Source organism: Monopterus albus, unplaced genomic scaffold (genome assembly GCF_001952655.1).
Source record: "Monopterus albus unplaced genomic scaffold, M_albus_1.0 scaffold38.1, whole genome shotgun sequence".
Classification (NCBI taxonomy): domain Eukaryota; kingdom Metazoa; phylum Chordata; class Actinopteri; order Synbranchiformes; family Synbranchidae; genus Monopterus; species Monopterus albus.
Genome location: NW_018127918.1, coordinates 1,051,484 through 1,068,003, shown reverse-complemented (window position 1 = coordinate 1,068,003; position 16,520 = coordinate 1,051,484). Strand labels below are relative to the sequence as shown.

The following is a 16,520-nucleotide window of genomic DNA, read 5'->3' as shown; positions in this document are numbered from 1 at the left end:
CACAACAAATATTGTCCTGTTTGTTTCCATATATTGCTTGTTTCCACCGCCCACAGTCAGGTCAAGGTGCTAGACTTTAAGAGGTACTGTAAACTGAAAATAACTGTAATACAATAGTGCGCTCTTTGATTTGCAGGTCCAGCTCACTCTGCTCACCGCCATTGTTAAGCTGTTCCTTAAGAAGCCGTCAGAGACTCAGGAGTTGGTGCAGCAGGTCCTCAGCCTGGCCACTCAGGTGAGCGACTGCTTTTATTTTGTACAAGTGCAACTTTACATCAGTTTGATGATGTATGTATTCACTGTTTTTTGTTTTCTTTCAACTCAAGCCTTGTAAATAGCTCTTGTTTTGTATTTGACACCTCCTCTGAGAAGCACAGCTTCCTGTAGTGTATCAAAGTTTTTCCCCAGTTTTTATAAATTGATTATTGCTTGGTTTTTTAACTTGAATTTCCCTTAGCTACCACCATAGTAAGTAGCTAGTCCATTTGTGGTCCACAGGCTCTAATTCCTACACCATGTAAATATAGTTTACAGTGCATATGTGTTCCCTCTCCTCCTCCTCTACAGGACTCTGACAACCCTGACCTGCGTGACAGGGGCTACATTTATTGGCGACTGTTGTCCACTGACCCTGTGACTGCCAAGGAGGTGGTGTTGTCAGAAAAGCCCCTGATCTCAGAGGAGACAGACCTGATTGAGCCCACACTACTGGATGAGCTCATCTGCCACATCGGCTCCCTGGCCTCTGTTTATCACAAACCCCCCAGCGCCTTTGTGGAGGGTAGCCACGGAATCCACCGGAAACACCTTCCTGTCCAGCACAGCAGGTCACTGAAACACTGTGCACCTCAGCTTTTGAACTCCATTTCGTTATACTTGCATGAGTCAGTGCCTTTGAGCACTTGTCTTTCTTTTTTTTTAAATTTCCTCATTGACAGTTTTAAAGTATTTTTTCCACAAGCTCCATAATGCAGACCATCTTTATTCAGTTTCATTTGAACATGCAGCAGCTGAACGTGGACAAGAAACTAAAAGTTGCAAATACAAGTTCATTTACAATAGCAATTTCAGCTGTCATTGTAGAGTGTGTGTGTAAGTGCTTAGGAGTGGGCTCAGAGGGAAACTGGATCTACTGAATAATGAATAACTGAAGTTATTATACGCTTCTACTCAGTAATATATGTGCACGAGTCATCCACCAGTTTGGATCTCAGGGTTTAATGTTTAGGCTCTTCAGCAACGTTGTGTGACATACAATGTGGCATCAAGTTAGGAATGAATAACACAGTGCAGCGTAAAATATGTGTAAGCTAAAAACTGTCCAGCTTGTATTTGGAGAACAGGACATTGCTCAACACCCTGAATATATTTCCCCATGTGTAAAAGAGGATCCAGTTGTGCTTATGAACAAAAAAATCATGGCTCAGAGGTTTCACTTTGTCCACAGTCAAACTGAATTTGACTTTTCTAGTCTTGTCCTAAACGGAGCTTCTGTCCAGGCCATATAGCAGAATCATGGAAAATCAAGTTGAACAGTTATCCCTTTGTTCCCATTCCCATTGTTCCCCCAGCACAACAGCATAGCACAAGGTGACAAAATGTCCCAGATGCGGTTAAAAAAACCTGCACTGTTTTGCAGAATGATGTTGCTTGCACTGGTTTGAATGTGACTGTAAAACCAGTAGCCTTAAAATGGACACTTTTTGATAGCATTATAGCTATTTCCATCATCATCATCAAAAACATGATTTCATTTTGAGAACATTCTTCTTGGCAGGGGACCATGTTTAAATGCCTGTCCCTTACCAGTCCACTGTTTTCTCCAATGACAGCATTGATACAGGTGAGAGTCCAGTGAGCGTTGGGCCAGCAGCTGCCATGGACCAGCCACATGTGATCCCCAGCCAGGGTGACCTGCTGGGTGACCTGCTCAACTTGGATCTGGGCCCTCCGGTCAATGTGCCCCAGGTCTCCTCCATGCAGATGGGTGCGGTGGACCTTCTGGGAGGAGGCCTGGACAGCTTGGTGAGCTTGGTCTCTCACACACACAATCACACAGTGCTTCCTTGTTTTTGTACCAGAGGGGACTGCCCGGCTTGAACAGTGGTTTGCCATGGTATGTCCAGCAGACAATAAGTTACATGTGCCTGCAGCACAAAATGTCCACATCCTTGCTCTATCTGTTATTCTTTGTGACATAACACAAAAACGCCCCAGAAAATGTCGTTTCACATGAATGTTTTGAAATATTGAAAAATTCTGAAAAGGTTTGGTACATTAACATGTTGATAAATAATAGCACTACACTTTGCCCTGTATTTTTTCCTCTGTTAATGATCCCTCTTCCACTTCTCCAGGCTGCTGGAGTACCTGAATTTCTTGCATATTGCAGATTTTAAAGTACTATTCCTGAGTTGCAGTTGCTAAGAATGTCTCTGTCTCTGTCTGTCTTTGTTTGTGGGTTTGACCTGTCTGTGATGTTTGGATGCTGTCTTTGGGGGGCCTCTCTTCTCCTGTAGCTGGGGGGAGACCTGAGCGGAGGTGTTGGGGGAAGTCCAGCAGTAAGTGAAGCCCTTCTGTTTGGCAGCCTGCATGATGCATGCTTCCAGGATTTAATCCACCACACTGTCAAAGCAATGTTTTTCCAAGTTTGTAAGCTTGGCTTCTCAGTTGCACACTCACATAACTTCACTGATCTTGTTCACATTTTCTCTGTCTTAAAGGTTTTGATCACACAGTTTTGTTATGGTTGAAATTTTGTTTTTCCTCAATCACTAAAGTGTTTGATTAATTGTTTCTCACTTTGATACGACTGTGTGATTCTCACTGTTGTCCAGTGACGCTGATTAAAATCTGGTTACTTGCATTGTGTTTTTGTTGTGATTGCTTTAGGTGGGACAGAACTTCATTCCTTCATCAGTTCCTAGTACCTTTGCTCCATCACCTACACCAGCACCTCCAGCTGTCAGCAGTGGCCTCAATGACTTGTTTGAACTTTCTACAGGCATGGCCATCACCACTGGAGGCTACATAGCCCCAAAAGCAGTAAGTTCACACATTAGATGTATTTTTTTTAGGAAGTCAAGTTTGGTAGTGGATATAATGAGTTTTAAGTTTTATCAAATGTCAAAATACTGCACAGTGTTTTATAATAATCTAGGACACAAGTACTAATTGGCCAGGCCAACGGTGAAGCTGCATTTGTATAAATGTGAGAATATGGACATGTGGTTTAAAATATCTGTTCATTGACTACACTGGTACATTTTACCAGGTGTGGCTGCCTGCAGTGAAAGCCAAGGGACTGGAGATCTCTGGAACCTTCTCTCGCCGCCAGGGTCACATGTACATGGACATGACCTTCACCAACAAGGCCCTGCAACACATGACTGACTTTGCTATTCAGTTCAACAAGAACAGGTTAGTGAGATGATACACTTCAGAGGAAATACCATGTTCCTCTATAGCATAGCTGCCATCAAGAATAAATCAACATCTTTACAACATTTTATCTGTTATATTGTCTTCTTTAGTTTCAGCTTGTACTGGTGACTGAGTATATGTACTATACCACCCATTTATGTTGGTTTGTTTGTTTGTTTCCTACATGTAGTTTTGGGATGATCCCCACGAGTCCTCTGCCTGTTCACACTCCCCTGATGCCCAGTCAGAGTATTGAGATCTCTTTGCCTCTCAACACCATTGGACCAGTCATGAAGATGGATCCACTCAATAATCTGCAGGTACAGAAAGAGTATCATCGCTTGTACTTTTTGTGTTGTGTCTGGCAACATTGTAATCCTTTATTGGGATTTGTTCAGCCAATTGAGCATGTTGAATCTGAGTTGCAGGCAGTTGATGAGAGAAGGATTTCTAACTGGTTGCTGAGATTAGAGAATTAGTTTCTCCTATTTAAGGCACATAATCAGTAGATTACATAAACTGGCAAAGCAAAACAAACATGGTTTGGTATTTGTGCAAAGGGGACAGAAAGAGTTGAAATGACATTTAAGCTCTGTTGTCACATGGTTTAATATGATGCTAATTTAAACGTCAGCACATCTCAGCCATGCAGAGCAAATATGATGAGAACAAGTGTTGAAACATTGCTTTTTATGCCTGAAATATGTCATATGTTCTCTTCTGTTTATTACACACAGGTGGCTGTGAAGAACAACATTGATGTCTTCTACTTTAGTGTACTCATCCCTCTCAACATATTCTTTGTTGAGGATGGTAAAATGGGTACGATTGTTGCTCACTACCTTATAAAACAGCATCACATTGCTCTTGACATTGTCACTATCACACCATATCAGCAGTAAAAAAAATTATCTTCCACAATCACTGGAGTAAAATATTTCTTGGAAAATGCTCATATAGCTCTCACACTGGATGTGAAATATCTTATAAAATGCTGTATCTTCAGAGTTTAAAACTCTGTACTCTCTCTTCACTAGGCACTTGATGGATATATATACTGAACATTATATACTAAAAGGCTGGTCATTATTTGCTACATCATGGATCAGCCATCCAATAGTATGTAGTGTTTGTGTGAAAATCTGTTCTTGTCTTCCACATCACTATAACGTTGATCGAATAGATTTTTTTTTTTTTCCCCCTCTCAGAGCGTCAGGTGTTCCTGGCTACTTGGAAAGACATCCCCAATGAGAATGAGCTGCAGTACCAGATAAAGGAGTGCCACCTAAATGCAGGTAGGCAAGTTTGTGAATGAACCGCCCTCTGTTTTGCGAAGCAATGTTTCCGTCCATCCATCCAGTAAAGCGTCATACAAACAGAATGATATTTGCAACACTTAGCGCATAAGTGTATTTTCTCCAACTGACCTCTCTTCACTTGTTTTGTTTGGGAAGGCAAAACCTGACACCAGTTGCAGATGAATGAGCAACATGTTTTGAGCTCTTCTTCGGGCAGCAATGACAATTATAAGAAAAATAATTTAGAGCCAACCCGTCTCCTTTTCATCAGCATTGCCCCGAAAACATGCACACTCACTCCAGGACTGCACCCAGTATGTTTTTAAAAACATCAAAAATGACATTAGAAACCATGTCTGGAAAATAACCTCCCAGCTGTTCTGCCAGTTCCAGCTCATCCAAAGCCCTCATACTTCTCTCTTGTGTTTTCTTTTTCCACCCACATGCTTATCTTGGGATGCCTCAACAATCCTTTTTCTCTGTACCCGAAGGATATCTTCAACCTTTTTTCCTTTTTATAAGTCCACGATTGTTCCACTCTGGTCGCTAACAACTTGTGGTAGCTGTTCTTCACAGGGCCCAGCTCTGAAGCACACCTGTTCAGGTTTCCTTAAATCTGAGGGTTGCCAGTCAGTGTTCATTAAAATCATCAGAGTGATTGAATTTCTTGATAAACCTTTTGCCTGTAGTAGAGTGCATTAGCTCGTGTACTATATACATTAATGTTAGTTCCTGTAGTGACTGCTGCCTCCTGTGTGTGTGTTTGCTTTGTGTAATTTCTCTTTGTTTAGTAATTAGATGGCACCACCAGGTGAGGTGTGTTCATTAGCTGAGGTAACCTTGATTCTGACCTTACAGATACCGTATCAGGGAAGCTGCAGAATAACAACATCTATACCATTGCCAAGAGAAACGTAGAAGGCCAGGACATGCTGTACCAGTCCCTCAAGCTAACCAATGGCATCTGGATCCTGGCGGAGCTCCGCATCCAGCCTGGCAACCCCAACTACACGGTAGAATATGAAACAGTTTGCAGTCCATTTTTACTATTTGGCCCTCATTTATGCTTTATGGTTGTTTATCGTCCAAAGATTTGCATGATTTACCTTTGGGAAATGGTTTATTGTACAAGTCTAATGCAGTTAGTTACAAACACCCAATTAAACAGATGAATGTCAATGTTTGAAAGGTTTAGTAAACTCTAGACAATATAGTATGTCGTAGATTATACTTATGTGTCTAATAAGACAATTATTTACAGATATTTTGTGTTTTTATGAAATGTAATTATATAATGAAACGGGACCGAGTGAGCTGAGTGTGTTTAAGTCAGTGTTTCCTGCTGCAACTCTGCATCTCTGTGCATTTACAGCTGTCTCTCAAGTGCCGAGCACCTGAGGTTTCGCAGTACGTCTACCAGATGTACGACTCCGTGCTGAAGAACTGACCTGCTCTTATCCACTCCACTTCATCCTGACAACAAACAGCAGTGTTTTGTCATGTTCTGTCACCTACAGCCAATTGCCAAGACAAGGGAATCCAAACAGTGACTGGTGGATGCTGAGTAATTTGTAATTTTGGAATATTTTACCTTTAATAGATGAACAAGTATGTCACCATACTGCAGTTCTGTATAACATACTGTGGATGTTTCCGTTATTTTGGCAGTTGAAAACATTACTGAATTCTCTTACTCAACTCATTGCGATTTTTACCTCCCAGTGAAAACGTGTCTAACATTCCATCCTTAACTAATGGTCTTAATGTTGTAGAGATGTGACTGATAGTGAAACTATCCTGAGCACAAAACAAACATCTCCTCCTTTTCCATGAAGCCATTATTATAATTTTCTTTTTACATTTTGTACAGTGTCTGGCTTCTTTGGTTTTGATTTGTTGTTGATTGGCTTTTTGATACTGGCTTTGCTTCGGCTGTACCCACAGAATAATACTGTTGATATGTTCCTTATGCTATTAATGTGTGTGAAGGATTAAAACCATTGTGTTTGTCAGAAGCTACAAATGTCTGTTCTACAGCACATTTAGCCTCGTGGTGGTTCTAGAGACATGCTCATTTGGCAGATTGCATACGTTTAGCTGTTTTCCTGCCATTTCACCACAGCATCTTGCATTTAATGGGGCTTAGATTTGTCAGCATTTAGATCAAAACATTAGTTTTTCCTCCGTAAATACGAAACATTGTTCAGTCACTGAAAAGCTTTAAGTGAAAATACCTGGAAGTTGAAAAAAGAAAATGCAGACCTGAGATTTTTGTTGTTTTTTTTTTTTTTTTTTTTTTTTTTTTTTTTTTTTTTTTTTATGTCATTGAAATGCGACAGAGGCCACAATTCTGCGCTAGAGGAGGCGAGGCCATTGCTGAACCCTAGGCTTCATTGCACACTATCTTGGTTGGTAGGCCCCTGCTCCACAACCACCTCATAAATCTCTTCAGAATATTTAGGTTTTGTTTTTTTTTACATTTTGTCTTAGGTATTCAAATATACAAAGTACCAACAAATAACATGTAATGGACAATTGTGAATTCGAAACTCAAACGGAACTTTAGACCACATGACATTATATTGTAAAATAATTAATAAAGTTATGTTAAAATAATTACACTTCCAGCATAGTGAGACATCTGCAGGCCGAGTAAGTGGAGGGGAGCAACCCTTCAGATCAGACAGACAAAGCTTCTGATTGACACATAATGTGTGGTATGTTTGTGGCCATTATTTCTATTATTACCACTTCACAAGTCGCAGCTCTTGATTTATGTGTTCACACACCAGTGCCACTCCATTTTGAGAATGCTGATTAATTTAAAGTGTAACTGTTGTCAGCCCTGTGTACTGCAACCACATAGTTGCACACAGCTTTATGCACCTATGTTTTCATTCCTATTTATTGTGCATCTACCTCTGCTTTGTTATTATATTAGCTTCGATTTTGTAGTGTGCTTTTTCTGTTTTCACCTTTTCTTTTGATGCCAGTGTTGTTTTTGCAATCTTTGTGCCATTGTTGTCAAGCCAGACTGTGGCCAGTCAGCCAGACCAGCCTCACAAGACCAAGCGTTCACACAGTTCAACTGGGAAGTTTATCTTTCAATACCATTGTGTCAATATAACCACCTAATGTTGGCATTGTGTGTGCTATAGAATGTTAGAGTGCATACATCCAGAGTTTCCCTAGTACAGTGTAGTCCAGTGATGGTGTAGTTTGTGTTGCTAATAAATTAACGTGTTGGTATTGCCCTAAAAATAACACAAATCCTTGCCTTTATCTATTCAACAGGTTTTTTTTTTCAGTAGGTTTGCATCATTTAAAACCAACTTTATATCTCTGTTGTAGACCTGTTTTTTAAGATGCATTGTCTCTACCACTCCCACAAATAGAAGTACACCCCAAATTGTTGCCAGCAATACAGAATGTATGGATAGAGTTAACACGTGGTATGACATGAAATATTTCAGAGGCTTTTGCTGTAACCCAGCTATAAATGATTTGTCACATGTCAATAAATTGCCATATTCGTGATGCATCATTATGTGTTAAAGTATTTAACACTACACAAGCATGTCGCCAGGGGTCTGTATAATGAAGTTAATTTATTGGATTATCCAGTTAACTTTGTCAAAGTCTAATCCCAACCCCACCGTCAAAGGAAGCATGCATTTCTTTTTTACCCAGCATTTTCATGGATACAGAAACTTAGAATGCATGAAACTCTTCAAATGAATGAGTGAGCAGGAACAGTCTAAAAGACAACAAGCCTGAAGGAGTTCAGCTGACAAACTTCTAATAAACTTCCAAAACGTTCTTGGGTTTTGACAGTTTCAATTTTTATTAAAGTTTGTATAAAATTGAAATACATTTGACCCTCCTCTAACATGTATTAACTACTAGATTTCACTGAACACTACGGAAAATGTGAAATTGTAGTAGAGTAGTATTTCCAAGAATGATTTTTTTCCCTACAAAGTGTATCATTTTTTTAACATTCAGTCTTGTAAACAACAAATGTCATCTTGCATGGTAATTTTTTAATGACAATAAATTCTAAAGAACAGTATGCGTGCCAGAGAAGTGTTTGCCTTAGTTGGCATTCCCTTTATCACACTGCAGTTTGGTAGATGAATCATACTAACCCCACCTCAACTTCATGAAGGCGTTTTGCCAATTCCCAGTTTTTAACATTCGTTGTTCCTGTAATCAGCAGCAGTGAACCCTGATACAGATTGCAAATCTCTGATGTCACCTTCTCTATAGGATGTAGTTCCAGTCTTAAAAGCAACTGCTATTTAATATTAATAAAAATATAACAAGCAGTAATGACATTATTATGAAGGTTTTCTGATCTTTTCCAAACTCCAATGTGCAGGATGTTGTTATCAGGAGCAGTATACGGCAGAATGGTCTGACCTCCCACTTTGCTGCCATTTGGAGAGTTTAAAATGATGAGCCTTCAGCTGTACCTATGAGAAGAACGTGGAGGGCACACAGTAGCTTGGGTAAAAGATTCAGTGTACGTCGGGGAAGTGGTGTAGCATGGTGGGTTGTCAAGTTCAGATGGAGATCCGATACTGTTACTGGATGAGTCATCCATGGAGGGATCCTGCAAAACAACAACTTCAGCTGGAATCCAGTCTCGACTACAACACTGGTAAAGGGTTGTACAGAGCCTCTATTGCTTTATTTATGCTGCATTAATGCGTCATATTTTCCATGGCATCTAATACAGTAAGAGTGAATGACAGATGATTAATTAATTTGCTACTGATAATGTTAAAGCACTCATTGCTACTCATGAGAGGAGCAACCACATCCCTACTGGAAATAAAACCTTTGGATGTCCACCCATCCACTATCTATACCACTTATCCTGAAGAGGGTCATGGGGGGAGGGCTGGAGCCAGTCCCAGCTGACACTAGGCAAAAATGGCAAAGTATAGCCCCTCATTGTTTTAATGGTCCCTTGATCTTTTCTGTATCATCAACCTCAGCGCAAACATTTAGTTACACTATTGCTAGGGCTGTATAAAAAGAACACTTTCACTCTACTGTTTGTATTGTGCACTGTAAGGAACACTGCAGCCTCCAGGGAACCTCAGGATAGCTTCTGATTTTGCCACCTTTGGTGAGTCACAGAATGCAGTGCACTCAGAGATACCTTTTGCTGCAGGATGTAAAGTGAAGTTACTGCATTTATTCCATTATGCTTGGTCACGTTTGGATGCACATCATCTGTGGTAAAGCACAAAACATTAGAGTGTCATTCATACATATTGCCTGATTTCTTTATCAGAATTATTTTAGACTAGCTGATCACTTTTTGTATTAAGTGCCATCACAGTGGAATATTAACTCAGTGGAAGATTACTATACCTGTTTGATTGATTGGTGAGTGATGAGAGTGGTTGAAAAACCTCGAGATAGGCTTTCTAGGTGGATGTTTTGGCCTAACAAAGACAAACTGGTATCAGTGCATTAATATTATGTTTATTTTCACTCCAGATCTCCCTTTATAAATCTCATGCTATTTTGGATTGATGTACTAGCCCAGTAACAATGATTACTTTTTGGAAGGTGTCCAGCAGGCACATACTGTTACCAAAGTGATGAGGAGAAAGATGCTTCCAGTGGAAATGATGATATAGAGGGAACTTCTTCCTGGAAGGATATGAAGGATAACAGCTTATGAACATTAACAGTGAACACACCAACATGGGAACATAAAAGAAAATAAGGAAACGTATTCAATATGTTTGTAATCTGTGGTGATCCCTAAACTTTTCATGTCCTGTCACTATCCGATATAAATTTGAATTTGATTTGATTTGATTTGATTTGATTTATTCATTCTTTCAAACATGTAACAACAGTCAGTATGTAATCACACATAATTCCAGACATGTCCACAAAAATATTTTCAATTTGCTTATACCTAGTACATGCTTGAACGGAGTAGGAAGAAGTTAGACTTATCTAGTCCTACCCCCTAACATCATCTTATCATCATTGGTTTGAAAGCAGTATTACTACATGGATACATATTCTACATCCACATTCCCGTCTGATTAATCATTAAGCCGTACGTATAGCATGAATTTTTAAATTTAACTGACCCCTTAAATTGTATCCCCCTTCCCTTTCATCAAATAGTTTTTGAATACCACCAGGTAATAAATCTTTCCTGGCTTTATACATAAACACAGCAGTCTTATATCCCACTAAGTCAAAAAACTTTAACAATTTAGACTGTATGAAAGCTCCATTGGTGTGATCCCTGTATCCCATCTTATGCACAATTCTTATCGCTCTTCTTTGTAATATATACAATGGTTGAAGTGAGCTTTTGTATGTATATCCTCAGTTTTCAACGCCATACTCTAAGTATGGTAAAATCAATGAAGAATACAAAATACGTAGTGCTTTTATGTCCAAAATATGTCTGACCCTCGCCAATATCGATATGTTTTTTGCTATTTTATGCTGAATATATCTGATATGAGATTTCCAGGTGAATCTATCATCCACTATGACACCTAGAAATTTAATTTCATGTACTCGTTCTATACTGGCTCCCCCTAATTTATCCATGATGTTTGGTTTATGACCAAATACCTGTAAAACTGCAAGATTCTCCTCAGCATCAGCTGTAAGTTGTGTTTTGTGCTGTTACAACCCTGCCTCAAGGGACAGCAAGATGGAGGAGGAAAAAAGTTGAATAAATCACATGAATTCAAAACAAACTAAGAACAAGTAAATTGCCAATATGTTTGAATGAGAATGTGAATAGTTATTTGTCTCTATGTGTCAGCCCTGTGAGAGACTGGTGAGCTGTCCAGGGCGCCAGGGTGTACATTGGCTCTCGGCCAGTGTCAGCTGTGTCCCTCTGCAGAATAAGTGGTATGGATAGATGGATAAAGAGACTGCTCCTCTGCTGAAAGAGGGTGGGAGTTGGGAGGAGAAAGCATTTTGCAAATGGCTTAGCTGCCACTGATTGGTCAAGAGTAAATGATCGATGTGGGCTTCCTGAAACTGTTACACAGGGCAAGATATAACAGCAGTAATTAGCAAGCTTTAGTAAGGTAACACACCAAAATAAAAGCATTTAGCTTAAAGTACTGCTGTGTCTATGTTCAGTCTCAGTTTGGCTTTAAAGTCTGAGGCTTGTTAGAAAGTTGTTCCAGAAAACGAACTGCATTTTGATTAGAGGGCTAAGGCAGGGTACACCCTGGACAGGCCACCAGTCCATCGCAGGGCCAACACGCAGACAAACAACCACTCACACGCACACATACACTCCTACGGGCAATCTAGAGTCACCAATCAACCTAAGGTGCATGTCTTTGGACAGTGGGACGAAGCCGGAGAACCCGGAGAGATCCCACGCAAGCACGGGGAGAACATGCATGCCTGAGCTACAGAAACTATTAATTATGTGAAAGAAACCGCCTTGTCTAATAATACTGATTATTGCTGGAACTGCAACTGATGACTCAAATAGCATCACATACTGTAAACAGTCAGTCTGATAGGCAGGCTTGTCATATTGCCCACAGGATTCTCCACTGTGCAGCTGTAGATGTCATCATCTGCCATCAACACCCGTGTAATAGTCAGAAGCTTTTGGTCAGGTGACAGCACGAATCTCATCTCAGTGGTCAGTGGCTTTCCACCTTTGAACCACCTGTATGAAGTCCTGGTTCCATTTTCATGGGAGCAATTGAGGATTATGTTTTCACTGAGCTCCAGCACTGATGAAGCCTCCATGTGGATGCAAGGCCTGGATATAGGCTCTGGAACAAAAAAGGACAGTAAGATATTGGCCTGATTGTTTTATTGACTGGACTTTAGACTGGAGGGCTATGAATCCGCATATAGACTGTGGATTATAGAGGAAGAACCATGTCACTGTTTTGCAAATCAACAATAGTTTCAAGTAGTGACACTCAGGTCCCAGATGTGAAACCTCAGAATACAAAACTGTAAAGCAGTGTTGTGGAAAGTGAGGAGGATATTTTGAAAATTCATGGCATTTGGCTGATAGAAACATTACACAGTGTACTTAAGATACTGTACTTTTTGATAATTTAATGACGTCAGTTGGCAGGGAATTGGCAGGTCTCCCTGCTGTGCAACGGTTCTTCCTCCTACTCATCTTAAGAATATAGATGACCTTTATTCAGGCTTCTATGTGAGCAGGGATGATGCCAGTCTTGCAGTTAACTTATTTTGGCTGATTAGACCTCTTGTAGTAGCTGAATTTGATTACAAAATGTGCTGTAGTGTCTCTGCCAAAACAGTTTATCTAAAAACATTTTTACTGCATCTCCACAAGACATATCAGTCACACTCAAGAGCCAACTGCAGCCCATTTAACAAGGTTTCCCTGTTTTATCTGCTACCTAACAAAAACATGTCAGCAAAGACAAATGGGGCTGATATGTAGAGTCCAGTACTCTCACATAATTCCCAGAATAGCTTGTCTTCCTACCATCCACAGTGAGTGTGATGCTGCCCTCTCCTGTAAAGGTATCATCTGTGATGGAGATCTCCACATCATAAGTTCCATCATCAGAGAGTCTGAGGTTGTGGAGAAGCAGAGTCCCATTCTCAAATACCAGGATGCGGTCACGATACTCAGGCCTTGGTGTCCCAATGATGTCAGTTCCAATTGACTGGACAATGGTGACAGACTTTTCCTTCCTAAGCTGCCACTTGATTACGGGCAGGTCGAGGCTGAAACTACTGTAGCAGACAGACAGAAGGGCCTCCCCTCCTACTGTTCCTCGGATGAGAGTGTTGGGGATAGTCATATTCACGGCCAGCACCTCACCTACAGAGAAACACAGAGAGCAGGTTCCAGTGTTAGATTTTCACTTTCATGGCCACTTCTTTTCAACATAGTTCTTCTATAGTTAAATGACACCATAGTGACAAACATTTTGGTGAATGCCAACACCCTATGGCACATCATTCCTTCTGCATTCCTAATGAACTTTGCCATACAAACACAGAGCAGTAACTACAGAAACAGTGAAGATGAGATGGCAAAAAGTGAACATTAACTGTGGGATTCAAATTCTGCTACATATAAGTCAGATGAGTGACACACCCATCCACCACCCTGACCTCACATTCTGCCTTGCTACATAAAGGACACACCAATTTCTGCATTGGCACTGAGCATTTGCATTGAACATAAGCACATTGTGCTCTATAAAAGAAATATGAATGCAATATGTCATTAGTAAACTTCATTATTTGCTGTGCATGTCACTATTATTGTTTTTTCAACTGCAATGAATGATACCACAGTTAACTGACAGGTAATGTGGGTATCATGCCTCATCACTGCTGTACATTGGAGCCAGTTCACATGGTAGGTCTACATCACCATGGTAGCAGCTGTCAGTCCTTAGAGCGTGACCCAACAAAAGTGAGGATTGTTTGGTCAAATTTCCTTCTTGGCAGTTCATGAAAAGAGCACTGGGAGAACTCCAGATGCCATGCTAGCTCTGCAGGGACAGAGCAGCTCAGTGACTCTGCTGTTAGCCATAACAATAGCTGGATAGTGATGAGACAGACGCAGTTGGAAATAACTAAATGTGAAAACACTGCCTCTGGTATAGCATGTACAGGAACAACTACTGCATTACTTCCAAAGGGTGGGTACAAGACTTTAAAACACCCACACAGTCTGATGCAATCCAATACTCCAACAACAAATACTACCATTGTGAAGCCTCAGAAAGCCTATTTAACTTTGTTTTCTGATGCCATAATATGTGGTCACATTCAACATGTCCTGCAAAACTCTGCAAAAGATACCACAGATCCTGTATATGTTCTATTTGTATTTGTAACAAGTGTGCAATTTTAAAATCAGTATTCAGTGTTCTCCTGTTGTTATTTTCTTCCAACCCCCAGCTAATTCTGTACAAGAGCTAACTTAACTACTGCAGATTAAACAGATGAAACTTTACATGTTTATTTCTGCACTATACTGAGAAGGCCCTGTCAGTTTTATCCAGCAAGTTAGTGGTGAGCAACACTGCATTAGTACAGCGCAAATAATTATTTCCAAAATAATATCTGCAAATTGTAATTTTTTTGTTTATTCCCTCATGCTACATACTACCAAAAAATAAATAAACAAACAAATAAATAAATACATTTAAACAATAATAAGTCTTTATTTGTCAGTTGTCACTTATTTGCTTAATTGCAAACTACAGTATGTGTGAGAGCTTATTCTTTACACAGTTTTTCAGAAAACAGTAGGTCACAAAACTGCAATCAATTTAGCAGAACGTCGGCTCATTTTAAAGTCATTTTAAATCACATTCTAAAGTAGAAAATGTGACATACCTGAATTGAAGACATTGAGCGACATGAGCAATAAAATCTTGGAGATTATTTTGTTTTTTGAATGCGCCTCCTTCTCTGGCTTCATCTTGGGTCTCAGTTTTGTTTTCCTCCCAGACAAGCAGCATAATTTGTGACTCTGGGCAGGACACAGGACACAGTTAGCCATTCAGGCTCGGCTGGGAGTGAGTACATGTTGTTCTCAATAGCCACTGTAGAAACAGGACAAAAGTGTGTGTGTTGGAGTATAGATGTCTTTTCTGTATCCTTTGTTATCTTTATATTTTTTATTGCAACAATTATTATTACTATTATTATTATTATAATAAAAACAGCATGTTTCATCCTCTGGGGACCATGAATATCTGGACAACTTTTAATAGCAATCCATATAGTAGTTACTGAAACAACACTTTACATCTTATTAGTCTTGATTTATAGCCTAATCAGTAACAGACTACAGCAGATATGTGTGGTTATGGGCAGGCATAAGACTGTTGTACAAAGAGATAAAATAAAACATTAGATTAATACAATCAAGTACTTCTGAAATCAGAAGTCAAAACTTGGGAGACGGCTTACAAAGGTGTTAGTGTAGGCTATAGCACACAAAATACCGTGATAGTTTTTGTTGTAGCTGTATTTTAAAATGTCTTGAAGACCGTAATTTATGTTCGATTTTTCAAAACAAAAAACTATCGTCACTCCAAGATAAACGCCTCGTTCTGCAAACCGGAACCAGGTGATGCTTCCTTATAAACGTAGACGATCTTGGTAACAAGCATGGCGGTGGCGTGGACATGAATGTCATGCTCATTGACTGTAGGCAATGTTATTCTTATCTATTTAACCATTGCTTGAATAAGTTCATGTTTGGGTACGGTTCAGGCTGACATATAAGTCACATCTTGTGGAGCTGTGCCTTCACTTACCTCAGGACAAGAATCTTAAAAACCGTAATTTACTCGACTCGTTAGCTGACCTGCTCTCATGTTAGCATTTTAGCTAACCAATCGACAAGTTCAGACTGAATCACGATGGATCCTGACCAACAGCTAAGAAATGTAAGTCACATTTGTATTCAGTGGCATTGGGCTTATTTGCAGATAAATACAGTTTGATGGCGAGTTTGAGTGACTGTGTCTCTTGCAGCTGCGGGATTTTCTTCTGGTTTACAACCGCATGACTGAAATCTGCTTCCAGCGATGCACCAGCAACTTCAATTACAGAAACCTCACCATGGACGAGGTACAAGGAACGGAAGCCATAATTAACTTGTCAAATACAGTGGGTACGGAAAGTATTCAGACCCCCTTAAATTTTTCACTCTTTGTTATATTGCAGCCATATGCTAAAATCATTTAAGTTCATTTTTTTCCTCAATGTACACACAGCACCCCATATTGACAGAAAAACACAGAATTT

General features: G+C 39.9%; 3 protein-coding genes across 7 annotated transcripts in view; 2 read left to right on the top strand and 1 right to left on the bottom strand.

Annotated features, from left to right (window-relative positions):
* Positions 1-6,736, top strand: part of ap2b1 (adaptor related protein complex 2 subunit beta 1) — a 12,933-nt gene extending 6,197 nt beyond the window's left edge. For all 5 annotated transcript variants that reach the window (XM_020598551.1, XM_020598550.1, XM_020598549.1 and 2 more), the window contains exons 12-22: positions 137-235; positions 568-827; positions 1,833-2,025; positions 2,520-2,561; positions 2,893-3,045; positions 3,275-3,420; positions 3,614-3,743; positions 4,161-4,245; positions 4,632-4,718; positions 5,580-5,734; positions 6,094-6,736. In XM_020598551.1, the coding sequence (XP_020454207.1) occupies positions 137-235; positions 568-827; positions 1,833-2,025; positions 2,520-2,561; positions 2,893-3,045; positions 3,275-3,420; positions 3,614-3,743; positions 4,161-4,245; positions 4,632-4,718; positions 5,580-5,734; positions 6,094-6,168 (1,425 nt within the window). In that variant the 3' untranslated portion in view covers positions 6,169-6,736. The remainder of the gene's footprint in view (positions 1-136; positions 236-567; positions 828-1,832; positions 2,026-2,519; positions 2,562-2,892; positions 3,046-3,274; positions 3,421-3,613; positions 3,744-4,160; positions 4,246-4,631; positions 4,719-5,579; positions 5,735-6,093) is intronic.
* A 452-nt stretch (positions 6,737-7,188) lies between these two features.
* Positions 7,189-15,338, bottom strand: hepacamb (hepatic and glial cell adhesion molecule b). The gene is made up of 7 exons (XM_020598560.1): positions 15,099-15,338; positions 13,222-13,563; positions 12,242-12,523; positions 10,298-10,391; positions 10,107-10,180; positions 9,892-9,965; positions 7,189-9,336 (listed from the first exon to the last, which is right to left on the bottom strand). Exons 1-7 carry the CDS (start codon positions 15,262-15,264, stop codon positions 9,187-9,189), a joined length of 1,182 nt encoding a protein of 393 aa, XP_020454216.1. The 5' UTR covers positions 15,265-15,338; the 3' UTR covers positions 7,189-9,186.
* A 479-nt stretch (positions 15,339-15,817) lies between these two features.
* The window catches only part of timm10b (translocase of inner mitochondrial membrane 10 homolog B (yeast)), a 3,678-nt gene continuing 2,975 nt past the window's right edge, over positions 15,818-16,520 (top strand). Inside the window, exons 1-2 of the mRNA XM_020598561.1 lie at positions 15,818-16,159; positions 16,248-16,343. Coding sequence (XP_020454217.1) covers positions 16,133-16,159; positions 16,248-16,343 — 123 coding nt within the window. The 5' untranslated portion in view covers positions 15,818-16,132. The remainder of the gene's footprint in view (positions 16,160-16,247; positions 16,344-16,520) is intronic.

Bases quoted from the DNA above. Each gene is read 5' to 3' on its own strand.
- hepacamb (XM_020598560.1), bottom strand. From the start codon at position 15,264: ATGGCTAACTGTGTCCTGTGTCCTGCCCAGAGTCACAAATTATGCTGC. The intron at 10,392-12,241 runs GTATGTGATGCT...ATATCCTTCCAG, and splicing joins TATCAGACTGACTGTTTACA to GAAGAAGTTCCCTCTATATC. The intron at 10,181-10,297 runs GTAATCATTGTT...TGTCTTTGTTAG, and splicing joins TGCTGGACACCTTCCAAAAA to GCCAAAACATCCACCTAGAA.